This window comes from Erythrolamprus reginae, chromosome 6 (assembly GCF_031021105.1).
Source record: "Erythrolamprus reginae isolate rEryReg1 chromosome 6, rEryReg1.hap1, whole genome shotgun sequence".
In the NCBI taxonomy this organism is placed as follows: Eukaryota; Metazoa; Chordata; class Lepidosauria; order Squamata; family Dipsadidae; genus Erythrolamprus; species Erythrolamprus reginae.
The window spans coordinates 51,271,026-51,296,294 of record NC_091955.1 but is presented as its reverse complement, the minus strand read 5'-3'; the positions used below and the strand labels follow the sequence as shown (position 1 = coordinate 51,296,294).

Here is a 25,269-nt window from a genome sequence, read left to right as displayed (position 1 = left end):
TACTATTAACCTTTCTAGTCGTGATCGGTCAGATATTCTCAAAAATAAAGAAGCAAAGTGTGAAGGCAATAATCCTCTTTCATTCTTTGCTCCAATAGTTAACATTCATAACTTCACTTTATTGTATTTATTCAAAAGAAAAAAAAGCTATGATCACGGAACTCTGTGCAATGCCTAGTTTCTCCAATTTGTCAATATAAGGCTACAGAATATTAAATCCATTTCGGAGATCTTTCTCCCTCTCATTACTATAAATGTGCACATTTATATGTGACATTTTTGTGTGTGTATTTGAGCACATGTGTGTGTGCACATGGATAGCTTGTACCCGCATGTGTAGGTCTCCTGTTCCTCATCTTGTTGTTGTATCTGGTTGTATCAAATCTAGGATAAATTACTGTTCACTTGATAATTCTGAAAGTTGAAATGTTAATGAAGTAGATTTACTGGTTGCATGGATAGCTTACTTACTATTCAAATAAACCTTGAAAAGCACTTTTCAAAATTTGAGTACAATAAATATGGTAAAGAGACAAAAGGCGAGGCCAATATATATACTGCTTCATCCTCCACCAGACAGAAAATGTGCCTATTCTGAATCTACTAACAATTAATCTATTTACAGTCTAAGTCTACCTTTGAAAAATGCTAGAATATTACTTAATATAATCTATGTATTCTGATAGACTGGGCTTCATTGTTTAACCAATGAATGGTTAAACATTTTATTTGCTCCAATTAACTAACACAGCTAATTTCTCTAGTATCTAATTTTGTGCTTGTTAAATTTTAGCTTATCAATTAGCACTTAATTTTATCTTGTCATGACCATTAGTCTGCAGTTTTGTATTCTCTTTAGGCATTAATGTCTAATCAAGATCTGTTGAATTAAAGGCTGACAGTGAATTTATTAAAATCCGTACAGTCTGTCTACCTATGTTTCAGTAATCTTATCCCTTTGCTTGCAATAAGCTTCTGTTGCTCTTTTCCCCGTAACTTTGATGTGTTAAAAGGATTGTCATTTCTTTAATAGCTTAGCAATGGAATTATTTCTTTGGTTGCTCTATCAGCAGTACATTTGTTTCCACTCCAACCCCCCACCAAAGTTTGTTACGTAGTCTTAATTAGGACAAAATTCCTTCCTGGATTTTTAAAAAAAATTACTCTTTAGGTATGGAAATGAATAATTTTAATGCTGATTTTTCATTTTAAAATCTGTTACTAATTTACTAGAGTTATTCTTTGTGTCCTTCAGTTGCAATTGTAGTAGCACTTACCTATATACTGTTTCATAGTGCTTTACAGCCTTCACATTATAGAGTCAGCATATTGCCCACAACAATCTGGGCCCTCATTTTACTGACTTTGGAAGGATGGAAAGCTTGAGTCATCTGAGCTGGTCAGGATGAATTAGCCAGCAATACTGCATTCTGTGATATCATGGCTCAAGCAATTTCTAATCAAGTAGAAAATGATGATGAGAGCCATGTTAACCTATGGTGAGACAAAACATCAGGAACCTGATAGCATCTTTTCTAATACATTTTATTAAAAGGTACATTTCATGAGCTCATGTAAATTGGAAAAGGTACTCAATTTCTTCTGATGTTTTTCAATCAAGCAGAAGTATTTCATTCATTTTACTTCTGTCTTTCCCCTTTTTCTATTTGAAAGTACATTCAAAGCCATGGAATATTTGTGTAAAAATATGTGCCCATGCACTGAAGTTCTCAGTTGTGATAATGTAGGCATTCTCTTGGCCCTTGGAATAGTTCTTATAGTTGGACACTGCTTAAAGCCATATGAATGCACATAGACAATGAATTAGTATTAAGGACAGCTTTTATTTCCACTTAACTGAAGAACTGGTTTAAATAGTAAATTCCTTTGATGTGACATATATCATATATGTTTAATGTCATGAGAAGGCAGCCAAATTGGTATACAGTGTTCCCTCGATTTTCGCGGGTTCAAACTTCGTGAATAGCCTATACCATGGTTTTTCAAAAAATATTAATTAAAAAATACTTTGCGGGTTTTTTTCTATACTACGGTTTTTCTCACCCGATGACGTCATACATCATCGCCAAACTAATAATTTTTGAAAATAAATAACAAAAAAAATAATTATCATTAATAAATAATTATGTTTAGGATTACTAAGTGTCTTATTCAATGGTGAATACCAGTGAATACCAGTAATAATGGTGAGTAAATTGTTGTTAAGAGAAAATGGTTATTTAGGGATTTAAAGTGTTAAGGAATGGCTTGTGATACTGTCCATAGCCAAAAATGGTGTATTTACTTCCGCATCTCTACTTCGCGGAAATTCGACTTTCGCAGGCGGTCTCGGAACACATCCCCTGCGAAAATCGAGGGAACACTGTAGTAGTATAGTAGTATAGTTAAAGTATCAGACTAGAAACCCGGAGACCATGAATCCTGGTCTCATCTTAGGCACAAAGCGAAATAGGTGACCTTTGGCCATTCACTGTTTCTCAGTCCTAGGAAGGTGCAATGTCAATTTACTTCTGGAAAACCTTGCCAAGAAAACTGCAGGGAGTTGTCCAGCCTGTTTCCAAGAACTCGATATTATTCTTTTTTTTTTAGTATGTTTTTTATTGTATGTCATCCAGAGTCACATTATTTGAGATGGGTGGCTTTATAAATCTAGGCTTTTATAAATAAAAATAAATAAATAATGCTGAGAACACTTGAGGCATCAACAGGAAATAAAACATTTTATTGGATATTGGGTAGTATGTATGTTTTATTTAACAACAGCTGGAAAACTCTACTGTGGGATTCACTACACAAAAGTGAAACAAAAGATAAACCACCTTCATCAAAACCAAATGTAAAATACAGCTAAACTTGTCAGCTCGTGGGTCACGAGCAGTATGGCAGGATAGAACACCCCAAATGTTTCTACAAGATACAGAGGAAAACCCCACACATAGAAACACTCAAGCAGGCAGTAAATATACACAAAGGCAACTAGGATCTTTCTACAGCATCAGATTCTAATACTTTACACAGCTTTGTCAGGAAGGTACATGTGGCTTCTTTTGAGGATGAAAATGTCATCTTGGTCAAATAGCAGATTTTTCTGCTGAAAAAGATGGAACATTATAAACCAATTCTGCAGTGACATTCATTCTGGCAGTATAAAAAGAGAATCAATTTAGAATACCTTCACACAATGAATCAATTCTGGCAGCTTCAGCCTGAAATTTCTCTCCCATTATGCTGATCAACTAAAAGAAGTTACAGCAGAACTAAACCCTCTGTGTTTAGGCTCACTCTCTTTGGTGAGATTTGGTGGTCGTACACAATTACGAAAGGACCCTCTTACATAAAGTTCAACTTATCTGATTCAATTTTGCCTTTTCCTCTTTGATATAGAAAGGTGTTTTTCAATATCAGCAAATTTAATATGTATGGACTTCAACTCCCAGAATTCCCCAGCCAGCAGGTTTACTGGCTAGGGAAATCTGGGAATTGAAGTTCATACTTCTTAAAGTTGCTTAGGTTGAAAAACACTGATGTAGACAATAGAAAGAGCACCAGAATGATAAATGTTGGTCCTTGTGGAAAGCTAAATAGAAACTGGATTAAATTGCCACAATCCATTTGTGGCTTGTGAGTTTAATTCTCTACATTTTATAAGTTAAGTTGCCAGCTTAGAGCTCAGAAAAAGGAGATCTATCATTAAAAAACACGACTGGGGATGCCTTTTTTTTTCTTAAAAAAGGAAACTATGCTTTAAAATTATTTCTGAAGAAATCCCACACTTACTACTAAAAGGTTTTTTTTTTAATGGGAAGGAGTGGGGCGAATGTCTTCTTGGATTTTTAAAAAACTTTTGGTGCTTGGTTGTTACTGAAAATAGAACCTGTGTTTCAACATATTAAAATATATTTACAATCTTTTAAATAAATATGCAGCATTTAAATAAATTAATGAAAGGAGTCTCCAAGGAAGAGAGCCCAATTGCAAAAATAATGCCCCGATGCGACACAATGAAATAATATAAGCTAAAGTGACCATCGGTCTTTTTCTGAAGGACAGCTTCTATCATCAACCTGGGGAGAGATATGGAATATTGCACAGTGTCGACAAAATGCTGTGTTGTCAGTCCGTTCTAAATGATGCCTTGTCCTGTGCATAGCTCTTCAGTTCTGAATTGGTCCATAGCTATAAGAACGTCTTGTGCTATGCAATCCTTCGGCAGTGCAGTAGAAGGGAATGGCAGTATTTTTACAATATCACTACAGAATAAATTGATTGCTATCCACTGAGAGAACTACAGTTTCTAAGCACACACGGCAGTCACAGTGATACACAGAGCAGTCTTTTAAGACGCTTATGGAATGACTAATAGCTTCATAATAGTGCCATTTACTACATAGTAACATTGAAAACATTTAAAAACTCCTCCTGAAACGAGCATCTAGTGTACATAAGAGGTTGCTTCAGTTTGCTAGAACTTGTTCTTTGTTTTGTTTCACTTTTTTTAAAGGACAAATTAAAACTTATTAGTATAAATAGTATATAAAAGGTCACTAGCTGTTATCTTTTGGCTTGCTTTGAAGTGCATTCAGAAATATGGCTAATTTTTTGTCCTCTTCTGATGGGATTGTACAATACTGTCTCGTCACCATGAAACTACTTTTGTATAATAAACACACACGGCTGTTATTTTTATTTTTTTTTGCTTTAAAAAATATTCTGCATTCCTTCTCATCTGGCTTAGTATAATAAAATATTTTGTTACAAAGTCTAATGTGCAAACTCATTAGAATTAGAGAATGTGAGAGCACAAATGGGATTCACAGTATGCAAATTTGTATAAAGGTGATAAAGGAGAGCTACTTGTCTTCAAGTATATATGTTTGCACGGGTAGTAGCAGGGCGACGGCTGCTGCTGCTACATAACCCTGAAATGATTCCCACACATAGTTTATATGTTGCTATGTGTAATATTTCATGCTCCCACCTCCCACCCTTGATGTAACTGTACCTTCATTTCTAAGTGTAAAGCCATGATTTCAGTTTTGTCTATACACACACACACATATATATACAGAGAGAGAAAGAGGAAAAAAAAGTGATCTATCAGCTTCTGCTATGCTTCCTAGAAGTCAGTCCTGCTCAGATCATGCAAAATTGCCCACGAGAAAAGTCTACCAGTGGATTCATTCCTTCAAGAGCATATCTTGATATTGTAATGGTTCAGTTGAAAGCTCAGATTTAAGTTGTCCTTTAAGATGTCAGTGTAACACTACTAGTGCCTTACAAGTTGGAATTTTTGCTGGAATGCAGACAATAATTACCCTATAATATAATTATCAGCTCTCCTATATCTCAGTCAATGTACATAATTTAAAATATAACATCTTATTAAAAACATCTAGATATACACAGATTAGGAAACGTTTACGACAAACAAATAAACAGACTAGAAATAAATTTTTAGATACTGGTATGTACAACTGTGTGATACAATAAATAATTTCTGTCATGCTCTATCTACACATATTGCTTAAAAGAAGAGTAGATCTGAGGCCAGTGGTGAGATGGAGTGCCTTATAGGGCTGTTTCTACATTAAAGTTGTGCAAATTAAAACAAGAGTAGAAGTACCACTGATCTGTGTTGGGGATGCATGGCTGGAAATAAAAGGACCCATATTACTGAGGTATTTACAGATACTGGCTAAAGAGCACTATATGGGCAAATGCAGAAAGGTCTCCTTTTCACATTTCACTTTCTTCCTACTTCTTGACGGCAAGCATGGCATCTACTTCTTCCTCTGGCTGTAAGGTATGCCACTGTGCAATGGGTCGCCTTGGGTTGGCCAACATGTCTGACCAATGTCGTAGCTCCGCGCCAGTGCTGTTGTAGCCCACAAAGACTTTGCCAATGGCATCATTCTTGCCAATCTTGTCATAGTCCAAAACAGTCACAACAACTTGCACTTTCTAAACAACGGAAAGAGAACAAAGCAAGGTTGAAAAATGCAAATCCATACATTTTGCTAGTGATATTGTCAGAGCTAGCACAATCTGTGAAGTAAGTCAGCAACAATATATGGGAAGCTCAGATGTGGTTTACCTTGATTTTCCTGCAGCCTCCTAGGAATTATATTTGATAAATCCTGCTCGAAAAATCTTATCATTGGCAGTTTTTCAGCATATACAACTGAGCCTCTTCTTCTATTCTAATTTCTCTCTAAACTGGATATTGAAAAAGTTGCAATAATCTTGCCTGGGATGGTGCCAATGCTTCAGTAATGAGATTGCACTGCCAAATCACTCTTCTAAAATATTTATGTACCAGAAATGTAAGTCTTATGGTTGGGCATAGAGACACATATTTTTAAATGAAAACTTTGTGTTTAAATCAACAGATACAATATGAACGGATGAATCTCCCTGCAGTCTGTTGTAACAATGCTTCAGCCTCAGTGGCTTGGTAAAATTGCGCTGAAGCAGATTATGACCCTTATCACTACATTTACCATATAAGATTCATCATTTTACTCACTTACAAAGGCTGAAAATTTGGGTGCATCTTATACTCCAAATGTAGCTTTTACTAAGCTTTTTTTCACCCCTAACAAGGTGCTAATGAATGACGCGATCTTCCGTGCTTTGCTAGCTAGGCCATCTTCCCTTTGCTTGCTTTTTTCACAGCTGCCTCCTACAACAATCAGCTGGGCTTCTGGGTTTTAGAAGCCTTTTTTCAGCCCTAATGCCAGTGAAGCAATCTTCCATGTTTTTCTAGCAACCAATCTTCTGCCTTCTTTTCAGCCCTAATGAGATGCTAAAGAGTGAAGCGATCTTCCGTGCTTTGCTAGAGAAGCAATCTTTCCTTTGCCTGCTTTTCTTATTGTTTTTCTCTCCAAAGAGAGAGAGAAGTGTTTTAGATACTGTTTTTTATCCCCAACCAGGGAATAAAAAGCAAGCACAAGTGCTCAAACCCAGGAAACTAATGTGCTGAAGCTGACTAGACTAAGGACTAGCCAGATGAATAATTGGTAGGCAGATTATTTTTTCCCTAAATCTAAGGTGCATCTTATTATCCACTGTGTCTTATACTACTAAAAATATGGTATATATCAAACTGGGAAGTTAAGCTGTGATTCTGTAAATCAGAATGGACAGCCCTGCTTTTCTGCCAAGAACTGCATTTGTTTGGGAGTAATTCATAGAGACCCATATGCCAAAAGTGACTGGGATTTAAGGAATAATAGAAGGGCCACAGTGAAAGATGGATTACCACTTTTCCTCCTTCTAAGCTTTTTAATGTTTTCTTTTTTGTCTTCTGGTTTTATCTCATATTTCTTTTTTTTTTAATTGTCAGAAGTGAAAACTGTTTACCTTCAGAAGGTTTTTGAAATTAGATAAAAGCACAAAACTAAGCTAAATACTCTGGAATTGTCAACACCTATTATTTACTTATAAGTATGGTTTTAGTTATGCAGTTTAGCAGAAGAATGTTATACAGTAACTATTACAGCACACCTTTAAATAATTTTGATTTGATAAAATAATCTGAAAGAATGGAAAACAACAAAACTATTTTCCCCCCGGAACTACTGGAATAAAATCACCACTGAATTTTCTATTTAGCATCCATTGCTGCTGAATAAATAATAAATATTCATTATCTGCTGCCTGTTTGAAGAATTGATGTTCCTAAGTACTGTATTGTTCATTTTTTACTTTTTGTAGCAATCTCCCGTGTTTAATCCTATGCAGGACTGTTGCATAGGTATTAATGAAGGTACCTGTGAAGAGGAGCAGAATTTCAAGGTGAAGAAGGAATTACAGTACAAGTATTACCTGGATTTGCTCAAATGGTACTTCAAAGCTGAATGATTCATTGTAATAAGGATTCAGAGTGTTCTTCTTAATTGTTGTCTTCTTCTTCTTCAACCGTTTCCCATTCTGCATCAGATGAATTTTCACATAGGGATCTAAACAACGACAGAAACAGGTTTTCAGAAATGTGAAAATATGGTGACAAAACTAGTGGACCAGAGGAATGCTGTTGATGTTGTTTACTTGGACTTCAGTAAGGCTTTTGACAAAGTAAGCCATAACTACTATGAGATAAAGTAGAAAAATATGAGATGCACAGCAACACCACCAGATGGATTCAAAACTGGCTAACCAACTGCACTCAACATGTATTACTCAATGGAATTGCATCTACATGGAGAGATATATGCAGTAAAATACCCCAAGGCTCTGTTTTAGGCCCAGTACTCTTCAACGTCTTCATCAATGACTTGGACGAAGAGATAGATGGGAACTCATCAAATTTGCAGATGACATCAAACTGGCAGGAGTAGCCAACACTTCAGAATAATAGGTACAAAATACAGAAGGATCTTGACAAACTTGAACAATGGGTGTTAGCTAACAAAATGAAATTCAGTGGTGAAAAAAGTAACAGTCTACATTTAGGCAAGAAAAGCAAAATGCTTTTCTTATAGTAGTAGTTTAGTACAGTACAGTTTAGTACAGTATATGTGGTCCACTGCTCAACAGTAGTAACTGTGAGAGGGATCTTGGAGTCCTAGTGGACAACCATTTAAATATGAGCCAGCAGTGTGCAGCAGCTGCCAAAGAAGCCAACACAGTTGTAGGCTGCATTAACAGAGGGATAGAATCAAGAACACGCAAAGTGTTAATATTACTTTATAAGGCCTTGGTAAGGCCACACTTGGAATACTGCATTCAGTTTTGGTTGCCACGATGCAAAAAGGATGGTGAGACTCTGTAAAGAGTGCAGAGTACATACAAGAGCAACAAAGATTTAGGGGACTGGAGGCTAGAACATTAAGTGTGTTTGGAAAATGCAAATGGTGCAGAACGCAGCTGGCGAGTGGTCATGGGCCTGCCTAGGTACACCAATGTTTCTCCAACACTCCAAGTACTGCATTGGCTGCCAATTGGTTTCTGGACACAATTCAAAGTGTTGGTTATGACCAATAAAACCCTACATGGCATTGGACCAGAATACTTTCGGGACTGCCTTCTGGCGCATGGTCCCAGCGACCGGTTAGGTCCCACAGAGTTGGCCTTCTCCATGTCCTGTCAACTAGACAATGTTGTTTGGTAGGACCTAGGAAAACAGCCTTCTCTGGGGGGGAGGACCCTCTGGAATCAGCTCCCCCTGGAGATTCGCACTGCCCCCTGCCTCCTTGCCTTCCGTAAGAGTTTTAAGACTCGTTTATGCCACCAGGCTTGGGGCCCCTAGCCAACGAATGTTATGTATGATTGCTGTTTGAATGGGTATGATTGATTTTTAATATAGTTAATTATTTTATAGTAGTTTATTTAATTTTACTTAATTGGATTTAGCGTATTGTATTTTATTGTTCTTTTTTAATATTTTGTAAGCCACCCCAAGTCCTCAGAGAGAGGTGGCATATAAATCAATCAAACAAACAAACAAACAAACAAACAAACAAACAAACAAACAAACAAGAAGAAAGGTTGCAGGGCATCGCTAGTTTGATGAAAAGAAGGACCAGGGGAGACATGATAGTAATGTTCCAATATCTCAGGGGTTGCCACAAAGAAGAAGGAGTCAACCTATTCTCCAAAGCACCTGAGGTTAGAACAAGAAGCAATGGGTGGAAACTAATCAAGGAGAGAAGTAACTTAGAACTAAGAAGAAATTTCCTGACATTTAGAACAATTAATCAGTGGAATAGCTTGCCTCCAGAAGATGTGAATGCTCTAACACTGGAAGTTTTTAAGAAGATGTTGGATAACCACCTGTCTGAAGTAGTGTAGTGTTTCCTGTCTAAGCAGGGGGTTGAACTAGAAGACCTCCAAGGTCCCTTCCAACTCTGTTGTTATTATTATTATTGAATTTAAAGCTCTACTTGACAAAGAGCCAGGCTACCTTTGTCCCATTACATCAGCCCTTCCTACCTGGTCAGGCAGGGAAGGTATGTCGAGAACCTATCAGTTAAAGAACTTACACCAGAAAGAGAGCCTTATCTATTGTTGCTCCTGCCCCATGGGGCCCCCATTGTCCTGGTCTTCCAGAAAGGAGTGAAAACATGGTTCTGCAGCTTTCCAAGGGGAGCCCAGAGGAGCCACAGTGCTGGTTAGCACCCTGAAATCCTTCCCTTCACTCTTTAATTAATTTTTATTAATTATTATTGCTCTTTTTAGAATTTTTAACTTTTATATACTAATTTTATGTTTTGAAATTTTATTGTATATTGCCCCAAGTGGTTCCTCTTTGAGGAAGATGATGGTTCCAAAATGTGATAAATAAATAAAAATAAACATTTTTGGCAATATTGGCTAAATCTTCTAAAGTGAACCTTCTAATAAAAATGAGATAGTGACAAAATAAACAGGAGACTGATGGAGTGGCTTTTATAAAGGATGCAGGTCTTACGCTATTATCAAAACCTGTATGATTGTCCAGCAACTATTCAAATAGGGCAATTATTCAAATAGGGCAATTAAAAGAACTGATAGATAAATTAGTGAAGATTGAACTTAATCCCTGGATAATTCAGTGGATTTGCAGCTGGCTGAAGCAAAGATATCAGAGGGTTGTTGTTAATGGTGAGTATTCTGAGCAGAGCCTGGTTATAAGCAGTGTGCCATAAGGGTCTATTCTGGGTCCTATTCTTTTTAATATCTTTGTGAGTGACATAGTGGAAGGTTTGGTAGGAAAGGTTTGCCTATTTGCCGATGACTCTAAAGTGTGCAATAGGGTTGATATTCCTGGTGGCGTCTATAATATGACAAATGATTTAGCTTTACTAGATAAGTGGTCAAAGCAATGGAAACTGCAGTTTAATGTTTCCAAATGTAAAATAATGCACTTGGGCAAAAGGAATCCTCAATCTGAGTATTGTATTAGCAGTTCTGTGCTAGCAAAAACTTCATAAGAGAAGGATTTAGGGGTAGTGATTTCTGACAGTCTCAAAATGGGTGAACAGTGCAGTCAGACGGTAGGAAAAGCAAATATAATGCTTGGTTGCATAGCTAGAGGTATAACACGCAGGAAGAGGGAGATTGTGATCCCGCTGTATAGAGCATTTGGACTACTGTGTTCAGTTCTGGGGACCTCACCTACAAAAAGATATTGATAAAATTGAATGGGTCCAAAGATGGGCTACAAAAATGGTGGAAGGTCTTAAGCATAAAACTTATCAGGAAAGACTTAATGAACTCAATCTATATAGTCTGGAGGACAGAAGGGAAAGGGGGGACATGATCGAAACATTTAAATATGTTAAAGGGTTAAATTAGGCTCAGGAGAGAAATGTATTTAATAGGAAACAAGAACAAGGGGGGCACAATCTGAGGTTAGTTGGGGGAAAGATTATAAGTAACGTGAGAAAATATGATTTTACTGAAAGAGTAGTAGGTGCTTGGAACAAACTTCCAGCAGACGTGGTTGGTAAATCCACAGCAGCTGAATTTAAACATGCCTGGGATAAACATATATCCATCCTAAGATAAAATACAGGAAATAGTATAAGGGCAGACTAGATGGACTATGAGGTTCTTTTCTACCATCAATCTTCTATGTTTCTATTATGTCAAGTAATAATGTACTGCACTGAATATTGCAAATTATATGAGGGTACTTTTTCCTTAAAGTGTACATTGAAGTGTTCTCTCTTAATAGATTTTCCTCCAATGTAAGACTTCAGAAAAGGCTTAATTCTGACAAACAGATATAGGTCATTTTGCTACTCCTATTGGACATGAATTAAAAAAAATTGACAGCAGTGGATGAGGTAAATGAACATTACACTGTCTCTTCCCATTGTTACTGAAGATTATTTCACATTTTAGATGTGTTCATTGGCAAAAAAAAATTATATTTGTCCTAATTGCTTATGTGTGTGTTCTTATGTGTAATGTATGCATAACAAGCACTAGGACTAGACAGATTTGTAGAGAAACATGGCACTCAAATTTGATTCTAAACCAATTACAGGTAGAATTTCCATATTGTAAACGGTGGTGGTATTCCAATTCCTAGAGCAGGAGTTTAATTCAAGGCCCAAAGGCTGGATTCAGCCCACAGAGCACTTAGATCTAGCCCACAATCCACCCTGAAAACAGCAAAAAACTGGCACAGTGCTTCTGCCAGTCAAAATGGAGCTTGTGAGGGCTGCAGGCAGCCCTCCAGAGCTCCATTTTTGCTGGCAGAGGGTTGCATGAGGCCGTTATAGTAAAAAAATGGAGCTTGGGAGTCTGTTTTTGCTGGCAGAGCACTTGGGCCCCCACAGGCACCCCTGACAGGAGTAAAATTTAGCTGGCCGTGCCCACCCTGGCTCCAAGGAATAGCAATTTGAATTTTACCTTAAGATAAATGTTCTTTGAGATACCTGTCTAGATACTATTGGGAAATAAGAATCCTAGATTAAAATAAATCCATTTTTCATTAGCTCAAACAAAACAAGTTGCCTAATATTATAGCAGCCAAGATTTAATAGAGTGCAGTTCCAGTTCTAGGAAATAATATATTTGCACAAGCTTTCTCTGTGGATCAGGTCTACCATTTTAACATAGCTAGTTCTTGTTGTTTAATGGTCTCTGGGTCATCAGTGCACTATTCCTCCTTTGGTCTTGATGATCCTATTGTTTTTCAGAAAATTTAAAGTTTAATGTTAGCATAGGCTTATCTCATTTCATGCTATCATGTTCATTGTTCTCTTTCTGATAATCCAGTTTTGCTCTGAATAATGAAAGGGAAAGAAAGTTCCTGTCAAAACACACTTTTAAATGTAAAGTACAGTTTAATACATGACTATTTAGCTCCTTTGGCTTAGTATGGTCTGAGGCTGACATACAAGGCAGGGGGGGAAAAAGCTATATTTACAGAGGCAAGTTTTGAGGATTTATCTGTTCTTTATCTTAATGAAGTTTGGGATACGAAATCTGGGGTACCAAAAGCTACATGACCACTACAAGTGGAAGTTGCAAATAGAACTTGAAGAACATCATATAGTTGTAAATGCAGGCAGATTGCTGAGCAGTCAAAATTTGACCATATTTCGCAAAGGGGCTGCAACAACAATAACTTCAGAGACCAAGCATCAGTACCATTTGTTCAGTAATGTCAATGTAACTTCAAATGTTCTCTGAATAAAGAGTTATTAAGTAAGGTCTAATTGTACTTCCAAGTTTATTAAAAAAAATCAAACCAAACCTAAATTTCAATCAATTAATAATGACTCTGTAGTGTCATCCCCTAACCCTCAACACTTTACCCTTAGACTATCCACAGTTGACCTCTCCAGATTCCTAAGAGGTCAGTAAGGGGCGTACATAAGCGCACTAGAGTGCCTTCCGTCCCCTGTCCTATAGTCTCTCCTATATCTCCTATATCTTTTTTACTATATCTCTATAAGCTTCATTGTGTATTATTGTGTATTGGACAAAATAAATAAATAAATAAAAATAAAATAAAAATTATGAGTAGTTTCACATTAACAAATGGCAGTCAATAATTTTCTAGGATATAATCTATATTTCATTATTTTTGTGCTATTTCCTAATCTAGAAATCAAACATTTTTATGAAAAGGACACTATATTCACTGCTTAAACAGAAATTGTAAAAGGTATCCAAATTTTATGATAGTTAAGTAAATCAGAAATGGAGACTGTTTGATTAATGCATTCATATTCAAAGAAGAGGATAAAAATAGTTTAAATCTACATAACAACACGGCATGTCAATTGTCAACTGGATGAGTACGAGAAAAATATAAAATAATTATAATAATTGATTTTGCAATGTCTGTGGCCAGGAAATCTGTACATTTGTGCTGTCGTTTCGCAATTCTGCCCTCTTTCCCTATTTTTCCCCCTCTCTATCTGCACTGACTTTGGATGAAACAGACTCCTGTTCAAGCATTGGGCTATCCCTGAACAGTAACAGATGCAAGCCAGCTAATAAGAAAAATAAATCTAAAACACAGAGCCTGAAGTCACTGAAATCTTTTGAGTGCAGCCATTGGCTGTTAGTGCTAGTAGTCCCTTTTAAAGGCTGGTATTTCTGATTCTCCTGATGGGATACTCCCAGTGATGGGCTCCTACGAGTAGTGAAGGTACGCAGTACTGGTAGCAAAATTTTGGTCAGGTACACAGTACCGGTAGCAAAATTTTGATTTCCCCCTTTTTTTCCCTTTCTTGGCTCTGGGTATATTTTTCCTATCGCAGTAAATGAGTTTGAATGTATATAATTTTAGAAGATCTCTCTCTCTCTCTCTGTACATACACTTTATATAGTAGATAATCAGGGGTAGGCTACTGCCGGGACAGGGGGGAATGCAGTGGGGTAGCTGTAGTCCACCCCAGAGGACTCAATTTGCATTGAAATACGTTGAAACAAAATGCAGGGCATCCTGCAGAAGCCACACCCACAGTGTGGTAGTAAAAATTTTGGTAGCCCATCACTGGATGCTCCGTACTATATTGTAATGAGAAGGACTTGGCTTTTCATTATAGCCCTATCCTTAGGAGAACAAGAGCTAAGTGAAAAATATTGCTCTTTCAGTTGCTCTAATTAACATTCAACACATGGAAGACTGGCAGAAGCTGAAAAATTCAAATTAGTATTGTACATTACTGATTTTACAAGACTATCTCAAGGGAGGACTAATCGAGAAGCTTTTAAAAGCAGTTCAACTGACATGCTTTGTTTTACTGCCATTTAATGGCAAACGATGTCAGTTCATTACTTAGAGGCAAACAAAGGACTTGTGTCTCAATTGAAATGAAAGCTGAGGTATATATATACAGTAATCTTGATCTCAGAACTGCCACTGCACAGTGACAAAACGTGTCTCCAATATCCATGGCAAGTGGCTTTGTAGACAAGAAAGATTTAATTTAGCAAATAATGAACAAACTTCTTGATGTGACAGGCAAGTAAAAAATAAAGTATTTTGTAGGCAGTAACACAGTTACATGAATTATGCATTAGGAGCATCAAATGTACATGGATAAGGTAGAGTCTGCGGATGCATCAGGAGAGAATTAAGTATTCCTTCAAACAAAAGCTTGAGTGACAGAGTTTTTAATGTGAAAATTAAACTGTAGGTACTATATATTTTTACATTCTCTTATTCAAAAAGAGAAAAACCTATTTTCATGAATAGTTACACGGGCAGAATACTAAAGAAAGAAAATAGTGAAAGTGAATGACAAGGCTAGGACACAATGGTTATGCATTGAATACGAAGATACTGATCTTTAATAAAGATGTGCAAGTCCTGTGGGCTGATACACATAGTTCAAATAATGCACTGAAGTACATTATGCAGCTCTTATTTGTTTGTATTTTGGGGGGAAGAAGTAGAGAGAGAGGTTGATACTCACGATTCTCCCATCTTATTACAAAAAGTATTGCTCTACAGATTAGTACTTTTGCAATATAGTGAACAAACACTGAAAAAGCAGTTTAATAAGAAGCTCTACCATACAATTTCCTTGCTGCTTTGCCATGTTGTGCAAAATTCCTAAGGTTGAGGGCTCAATTATGTGCTATCTTAATAGCATATTTTTGCATTCAGCTAAATACAAAATAAACTTTGCATGTTGCCAAAACAGGCTTCCAAATTCAGAAAGCATTCCTAGTATAAGGCTTAATCTTTGGTATTCTACTGCAATGCCACTTAGTTGTGAAACCACATTGTAATCTCTTTCACTCTTTCTTTTTCTATGCACACTGGAAATATATCTTCATATGAACATTGAAGGCACCTGATTTGGACCTGAAAATTAGGGAATAGGGGGAAGATGTGTAAATGATCATTACAACAGAGTTGTATACAAAAGCATATTTCAGATGGTTCTTGGCTTATCCAATTTAATCTAAACTACCATTCCTAAGTAATGTCTACATACGTGAACTGAACATCTGTAGAGAAGAATAGGCTAACCTGGGGTGGTGGTGGTGGTGGTGGAGTAAAATGCATCATTAGTATAGAGTCCTTGCATTGCCCACCACTGTTCCCTGTAAAGTGCGTGGGTGCGGCAGCACGTAGACAATAAGAAATCTCCGTGCAGCACTTTTCATGTGTCGCGCAGAGTGGTACAGCCATGGGGAACATACCTCCCCCCCACCTTCCCCCCCAGGAGATTCCTATCCCTCTCAGCCTCCTCCCCCCTTCCAAGAGTATCTAAGTTTGCCCTTCTGCTGCTGTTGCTGCTCTTCATCTCACCTGCTCCATCTGCGGGAGCCGTTTCTTCTCCCACCCAACTTCTTGGATGGAAAAAAATCCTCCTCCGCTCCTGCAAAGACCGTATTTCTCCTCTGAAGCCCATGCCTGCCTGCTTGCCTGCCGCTTCTCCTGCTCTCAGCTCTTCCCAACTTCCCAAGACTGGCTTTTTCCATCTGTACCCCCTTTTCGCAGCCTTTGAGGCCCCAATGTGTCCCAGAAGGCAACAGGGAAGAAGCGCAGAGAACCCCAGCCAGCCATCCCCGCAGACCCCTCCCTTCCATTCCTCTCTGCTCAGCCAGCCCCAAGGGGGGGGAGAAAAGGCAGTGGGCAGGAAGGGAGGGATCTCAGACTGATGCTTGCCAGCACTGGCCCTGCCTGACGCGGAGTGAGACAGTGGGGCAGGGTTGAATGAGGGGGGGGGGAGAGCAGCTGGGAGGCGCAGCTGCAGAAGGAGTCTTTTGTCTGGGGGGGGGGAAGGAATGTCTGGGGAGAGTCCAGGAATTAAAGCCAGATGAAGGACTTTACCCCCTAAATCACTGAAGATTTAATGCCACCGTCAAATAAAAGCCAAATGGGCAACTTGCAGCCAATCAGGGGACTGGAGTTCTAGTCCTGCCTTAGCCATGAAAAATGGGTGACTTTGGGCCAATCATCAGCAGAGTTCCAGTGCCACCATAATTCTTATTGGAGGATATGTGAACATTGAAAAAAATTCTCACATTAATTTGGGATACCAGAAGGATACTTGTTGAGGAAAGAAAAAAAAATACAGTGGAAATACAGTGAACCGATAGGCAAAAAAGAAGTGGTGTGTTTCTTCCTTTATTTGGGTATACCAAGATGATTCAACAGAAAAAAAAATCATATGGCTCTTCCCTGCAACAAGCTGAATGAATGAGATCCTGTGGTCAAGATGTTAAAGCTACCGCTTTGTAAACTAAACCCCACAGGTTCAAATCCTGGTGAGATAGCTTCAGAGAGCAAAAAAGCTGCATTTTTTTCATTATCAGCAAAAATATTTTTTATTTGTTTGTTTGTTTAGGTGTGAAGTACAAACCAAAATAAAAACAATCTCAAACTGAAATCCCATACAGCTGTTCTGCTGAACACATTCTGCAAAGGAGATTTTGTGAAATCAATCACTGATTTTGTTGTTGTCTTGGGCGACATCTGTGAAAAAATTTCAGGTGCTCAGGCATGAAAATGTCCTGCTCAGACACTGTACTTTTCCGCACACACCAAAATAAATAAATAAATAAAAATTAGATGGAACCTTGTTGCCTACCCTCTGAATTCCAGTGACCCTTGTCTAACACCAATTTAGTGCTGACCATTAGTTGACCAGATTCTTGTGCATAAGCTTCAATAATTTTTATAGTGCAACCAACATGAATGATCCTGATTCTTTATGTTTGATAGCATTTTTATTTTCTACAAGAATCCAGTTTTAATAATATCAATTATAAGACACTAAGAACCAATCCAATTTTATCAGATATTCTTTTCAAGTAAGAAAAAATATGGAATAAGTAATGAACAACACGGGAGAATTACAAATGGGAGGCATATATTTGATTTAAAATTTCATAAGTGAGAAACTCTGATTCTGGCATAAGTCTTCCTTAAATTGCAGCAATTTATAGGGAAATAAAGAGAAATCGATAAATACAGAATTTTATGTGCTATATGAGATCACAAAGAAACACTGAAGTTTGAAAAAAGGCATGTATCTCTAAACATTCTTCATTGGATTCTGAGAAGAAAAAACATATGTTCTGTTTCAAAATACAGTAGATCTATCTATTGTTTCTCTTCCAATGGCTATGCATGGCTGGGGGAAGATTGGGCAGCTGACAAATGACTGGTCTATCAACCAGCACAGCCATTATATCTTGCATTAGTAAATGTTCAGTTATACAACAAGTTTGGGAGTGAAATTGTCTCTCATACTTTTCCATCCTGGCTGAAGTCAAAGCCTGAAGAGAAATGTAGTTGTAGAAGGGCTTGCTGGTATCATGTGTCCTGACAGACCAATAGGGTGACGTATTTATAGCTTTCAGCCAGGGGTGGACTACTGCCCGGATGGAGGGGGGGAATGCAGTGGGGTAGTGAAAATGGAGATCCACTCCAGAGCACCCAATTTGCACTGAAAGATATTGAAAGAATATGCAGGGCGTCCTGCATAAGCCACGCTCACAGTGTGGCAGTAAAAATTTTGGTAGCCCTTCACTGCCTTCACCTCAGAGGTGGGTTTCAGCAGGTTCTTACCAGTTCTGGAGAAGCAGTGGTCGAAATTTTGAGTAGTTCAGAGAGCCAGTAAATAGCACCTCTGACTGACCCTGCCCCATCTATTCTCTACCTCCCGAATCCCAACTTATCGGGAGGAAATGGGGATTTTGCAGTAACCTTCCCCTGGAGTGGGGAGGGAATGGAAATTTTACAGTATCCTTCCCCTGCCATGCCCACCAATCTACACCATGCCCGTTAACTCACGGCCACAAAGCCGGTAGTAATGTATTTTTTGAAACTCACCACTGCTTTAGCTGTATTAGAGGGTTCAAAAGCCCCCATAAAGAATTAAAAGACAAACATGCCGTATTTTTTGGAGTATAAGTCGCACCTTAGTTTTGGGGGATGAAAATGGGGGGGGGGGGAATCTGCCTAGCAGATATTTATCTGGATAGTGTCCTTAGTCTGGCCAGCTTCAGCACATTATTTTGGTTAGGGCTGATTCAGAGAGAGTAACAATGAAAGAGCTTGCAGGCTGGTAAGAGCTGGGAACTCTTAGCATCTCGTTAGAGCTGGAAAGAAACATATATGGAGCAAGTAGAGCAATGAAAAAAGCCTGCAAAGACTTAGCATTCTTCGCAGAGAATAACAATTAAAGAGCTTGCAAGCTGGTAAGAGCTGGGAACATCGTTAGCACCTTCTTAGGGCTGGAAAGAATCATTCAGAGCAAGTAGAGCAATGCAAAAAAAAAGCCCGCAAAAACTTAGGGCTTGGAAAACATTATTCACAGAGAGTAACAATGAAAGAGCTTGCAAGCAGGCAAGAGCTGGGAAGATTGTTAGCACCTAGTTAGGGTTGAAAAAGAAAAGCTTTGAAAAAAAGCTACATTTTAGGGAGGAAACAGGTGCATCTTACACTCCCCCAAATACGGTATTTCAATGACAGCAGCCAACCTCTGTCTTTTGAGAACATTACTCAGGATGTGACTTTCAAAGTAGGGATAATTTGTCTTAAGAATTTTCTTTCTCTATGTTTGTGTGTGAGAAAAGATAACGAAGACATCAGAAATAACCTTTAATATGATTAGAAAAATTACATACATGACTGACCTAAATCATTATTTGTTACATAAAAGGAAAACTATGGTGGAAAGGAACTAAATTTCTTCAAGAAAGGAACAAGGGGAGGCACTTTTTTGAAGGAATGGTGCAACAACTGGGGTTACATCAATGTTGTACTTCACAGCACTCTATCTTTAGGTTTCTATGGCAACTATGGCCAGAAGCAGATCCTGGAGATGAAATCCAGGTCTTATTGCCAGCAGGAGCAGGAGGACCCACAAAGACTATTAAACTGGTTAAGGAAAGAAATGTACATCTCTAACTAGCAAAGAGAAGCCGTAACTGAATGTTGAACCCGCCCAAATTCAGAGCAATGAATTTCCTGTTTATTATTTATTTCTGAGACCCTTTACCCATTATAATAATAAGGCGACTCACAAGACTCGGGGCGGCTCATATTATCCTTAGAACTTACTGCATTACGTTTATTCTTCTTTTGTTTCTGTCACAGGCATGTGGCACATGTTCCTTTCATAATCTGAGTAAATTGTTTATTTCTACTTAGCATGCCACCTACAGCATTTTGAACATTAACTGTGCACTTAGAATAATTTCAGATATTTAATGATGTCTTGGGAAAATTGGAAGAGAGAATGTTCTCCAGATATTCATAAATGATTGAAAAAACAATAGCAATAGCAATATAATTAAGAGTTATATACTACTTCACAATGCTTTACAGCCAGGGGTGGGCTACTGCCCAGATGGGGGGGGGGTGAAGTGGGGTAGCAAAAATTGAGCTCCACCCCAGAGCACTCAATTTGCACTGCAAGATGTTGAAAGAAAATGCAGGGTGTCCTGCATAAGCCATGCCCACAGTGTGATAGTAAAAATTTTGGTAGCCCTTCACTGTTTACAGCCCTCTCTAAGCAGTTTACAGAGAGTAGGTATATTGCCCCCAACAATCAGGGTCCTCATTTTACCAACCTTGGAAGGATGGAAGGCTAAGTCAACCTTGAGCCTACTGAGATTTGATCTGCCAAACTGCTGGCAGCTGGTGATCAGCAGAAGTAGCTTGAAATACTACACTCTAACCACCAAGGCTCTAAACAAATCTGGTAGACAGTAAGCAGTATTATTTCTACTTATATCTCCTGTATAACATGGTAGAGAAAACGTAAATATTGATGATGTTTGTGTGTCTGAAGTGCAGAAACTCCAGTCTACGCATACTGTATATATTATTATTATTATTATTATTATTATTATTATTATTATTATTATTATTATTTATTAAATTTGTATGCCGACCCTCTCCATGGACTCAGGGTGGCTCACAACAATAGTGGCAAAACAATGTAATACAAATCTAATAATTTAAACTAAAAACCCATAATTTAAAAACATGCACACAACACACCATACATAAACAATATAGGCCTCGGGAAGTTATTTCAGTTTCCCCATGCCTGACGGCAGAGGTGGGTTTTAAGCAGTTTACGAAAGGCAAGGAGGGTGGGGGCAATTCTAATCTCAGGGGGGAGCTGGTTCCAGAAGGTTGGGGCCGCCACAGAGAAGGCTCTTCCCCTGGGACCTGCCAGACAACATTGTTTAGTCGACAGGACCCGGAGAAGGCCAACTCTATGGGACCTAATCGGTCGCTGGGATTCGTGCGGCAGAAGTCGGTCCCGGAGATATTCTGGTCCGATGCCATGAAGGGCTTTATAGGTCAATTGATTGGCAACCAATGCAGACTGCGGAGTGTTGGTGTAACATGGGCATACTTTGGAAAGCCCATGATTGCTCTCGCAGCTGCATTCTGCACGATCTGAAGTTTCCGAACACTTTTCAAAGGTAGCCCCATGTAGAGAGCATTACAGTAGTCGAATCTCAAGGTGATGAGGGCATGAGTGACTGTGAGTAGTGACTCCCAATCCAGATAGGGCCGCAACTGGTGCACCAGGCGAACCTGGGCAAACGCCCTCCTCGCCACAGCTGAAAGATGGTTTGCTAATGTGAGCTGTGGATCGAGGAGGACGCCCAAGTTGCGTACCCTCTCTGAGGGGGTCAATAATTCCCCCCCAGGGTTATGGATGGACAGATGGAGTTGTCCTTGGGAGGCAGAACCCACAGCCACTCCGTCTTATCCAGGTTGAGTTTGAGTCTGTTGACACCCATCCAGACCCCAACAGCCTCTTATATCTCTTGTATCTCTTATGCATCATCGTGTGCATTACAATGGCATTACAGACAGTGGTGGGCTCCTACAGGAACGGTCAGGAATGCAGTTCCGGTAGCAAAATTTGGAGCTCCACCCCAGAGCACCCAATTTGCACTGAAAGATGTTGAAACAAAATGCATAAGCCACGCCCACAGTGTGGTAGTAAAAATTTTGGTAGCCCATCACTGATTACAGGCAATAAGATACATCTATCTTATTAAACACTCATTTAAAATTCTGTATTGGAACAAAATTTGTCTGCCTAACATAAATACAAAGTTCTGAAGCAAAACATGCTTCGTCCTGTTTCATCCAACATTCTTCTGCACATCTGGGATTATATCTAGAAGGATAAACATTCCTGAAATAGGAACAATGGATGGGAGTCAGTACTGTTAAACTAGCAGTAAGCCAATGATCTATTCATTGGAGATATTTTAGTCTGGGAAAATAAAATGGTTCAACCTTGTTTAAGATTAATTTGAATTGTTACATTTTCAGAGGCTCTGAAAAGTATCAAGGTTCAATACAAAAGGGTAAATTAATTTAAAAGGAAAGGATTCAAGAATCAGTCCTGACTGATACATCTCATCTATCATAAAATAAATTATGGATGGACAGATGTGGGATTCAGGAAAAAATAGCTAGCTCACTGTAACCTGCAGCTCAGTAAAATACATTTTATCTCAAATAGTCTTTTTGGAATAAAACCCAGAAGTTGAAACTTTTGTACTTAAATCAAAAGCCAATTCTACCAAGTTGGCGTGATGGGGAAAAGAGTGCAACTAAATTACTTGGAGAAATGTGCTTATAATAATATTTTACACTACAAAACAATAAAGTTCTGTTTACTCATCAACCAGGGACCAGTTTCCTATCCTCAGAATTGACATGATTGTTTGTGAAAGTTGCATTGTAAGTATACACTGAAAGGAATAAGGTGCAAATACACTTGCCTAAAAATCAACCTCTGGGATAAAATGTGTAAATTTTTACATACTTTGATTAGATGAATTAGAAAACAGTTGATAAAGGTTCTGATTGGCTAAAGTTTTCAAGATATTTCACAATAAAGATTTATAGGGTAGTACTTTTTACTACAAGGGAGGGAATGTCTAATGATCATGATGCCTCATAACGTCTCCACAAAATATGGTAGAACAATGAAAATGGTACCATAAGGAAGTGTATAAATTTATCTTCACTTTGAAAATAGAAAGGCAAATGACTATGAAAAACATGGAAAATTTGCTTAGGTTCCATAAAGCGCTCGGTACAAACATGTCACTGAAAATTTACTTCTTCCATTCACATTTATACTATTTCCCTTCGAACTGTGGGGCTGTGACTGATGACCATGGGGAAAGATTCCATCAGTTATCAATGGAAATAGACTCGGTCCATGCTTGCCAATTACTGCTGGAATCGCCCCAGAAATGATCCTACTGTAGTTCACAAGAGAGAAGTCAAAAAGCATAATTTAGATACTGAATAAAGATGGAACCTTGTTGTTTAATCTGATGTTAGAATTTGTCAGTTTTTAATGCAAAAAGCATGTAATATTACATGAAAGATAAATGTACAATGATTGGTGTGGCATCATTCTCACTGCTGCATCAAATTTGCAGAAAAGGTATAGGTTTAAATTATTTTGATGGAATTTTGACTTGTGAAGCTGTATCTTAGAAACTGGGGCCAATTAATACTCAGGGCTTTTCCTTTATTTGTGACCCAATTCTGGTAAAATTAAGCTACTTTCATTTCTGAGGCTTACGTCTTGTTGTGGCTGGCTCTGGCCCAGCTCCTGCCCCAAGGAATGCAGGGGAAACATCAACATGTCATAGGCCTGTTTTATTGCCGACAGAGTCAGGTAGTGAAGTTTCCTCAGAAGAAGAAGGTGGGGGTGACTTGGAAGAGGGGAGTTTGGCAGACAGCCTAGGAGGAGATCAATCATCCTTATCATCTCTGGATTCTGAACAAGAATTTATGACACATCCACGCATGAGTAGAGTGATGCATAGGAGACAACAACTGAAGGATTATTATAGGAGATAAATGAGGCCACCTGTGGTTAGGTGGGGCTGCTGTAATTAGTGCTACAGATAAAAGAGCAGCCTGCTGTTTTAGCCTCATGGCATTTTATCTGATTCATAGTTTCGTCAAGATCGTGGTTTTTGCTGTTCAAGATTGTGTGTGGACTTTCTGGACTTTTCGAATTGGAGTCAATTTCCCAGTTATTGGGTGAGAATTTGGATTGCAAATCCCTTTGACATTTAAAAAGGGAGCTGTTTCTGTTTTTCTGTTGATAAAGATTTTTGGGTTTTCCTTCTATGGTGTGGTGTGTGTGTCTTTCTGGACTAATTACTCTGTAATTACGGGTGGCTGAGACATGCCAGCAGAACACGTCTTCTAGTGTAATTTATCCAGTGTATTTTCAATTTCCAAATTCTAGCATATACACAGTCATGGATGTGGATCCCATTGCTTGAATTTCAAGAAACTGGGTAGGCTATCCTGAGGATTTGGAGGAAAGTTGAAATATGAAATCTAATGGATGAATAAGAAATAACTTCGCTATTACGTTTAAGAAAGTCTTATATATTATGGGAGGGATATAATAAAGGCAATTGCAAAGGGAAAAGGTTGAAGCAATCACATATAGTGTATTACATTAATAAATAAGCAAATTTAAAATTATGGTGATATGTGGAACTCTGGAATAAAATATCCAAAAGAAATTATGAATACTTTAACTCTGATTGTTTTTGTAGGACTTAATAAGTTGAAAAATGTAGTTAATGATGCTTCATGCTATAATTTTTCCCTGCTGTTGCACAGGGCCTTTTAACCCAGCTTTACAGCTTTCCAAATTTATAGCTCAGGTCAAATGTTAGGAACAAGTAGAGTTTTCAGAAATCTAAGTAGTGACTGTTACACATTTCAATGACACAGCAAGCCACACAGTTTGGTTAAAAATCCAAGAGAGTATGGGAACGAGTGCAATTGTTAGCTAAGGATTTTTAAAAAAAAAAAACGTATCATGTGAGGACAGGCAGAGTTTGGAACATTTTGTTTCAATTCAAACTATGCCTTGAACAGGATTGGAACTTGGAGGGAAATGTAACCATTAAGACAGTGCTTGAGGCGCATCAAACTTCTCAGCCAGAATTTACTACTTTTTTTTTTTAGTAGCAATTGAATCATGCTCCCAGGGATGTCACAAGAATCTTTTCACATCCACAATTTTTCAATCAGATTTTGAGAGCACAAGGGGAAATGTTCACATAGGAAACCTCTATAAAAATTGTAGTCTGAGAGGAAAATGATTGTGTAAAGCAGTGTTTCCCAACCTTTTTTGAGCCGCGGCACATTATTCCCATTTACAAAATCCTGGGGAACATTGAGCGGGGGCGGGGGGCTAAAAAAGTTTGGACAAAAAAACCCTCTCTTCCTCCCTTTCACCCTATTTCTCTCTCCCTCTCTCTCTCCATCCCTCTTTCTTTCTTCCTTCCTCTCTTTTTTGC

At 38.2% G+C, this 25,269-nt stretch overlaps 1 protein-coding gene across 1 annotated transcript in view; it reads right to left on the bottom strand.

Annotated features, from left to right (window-relative positions):
• Positions 1 to 5,574: 5,574 nt before the first annotated feature.
• Positions 5,575 to 25,269, bottom strand: part of LOC139168875 (synaptotagmin-1) — a 455,513-nt gene continuing 435,818 nt past the window's right edge. Inside the window, exons 9-10 of the mRNA XM_070754642.1 lie at positions 7,849 to 7,982; positions 5,575 to 5,982 (exon numbers count right to left, since the gene is read on the bottom strand). Coding sequence (XP_070610743.1) covers positions 5,776 to 5,982; positions 7,849 to 7,982 — 341 coding nt within the window. The 3' untranslated portion in view covers positions 5,575 to 5,775. The remainder of the gene's footprint in view (positions 5,983 to 7,848; positions 7,983 to 25,269) is intronic.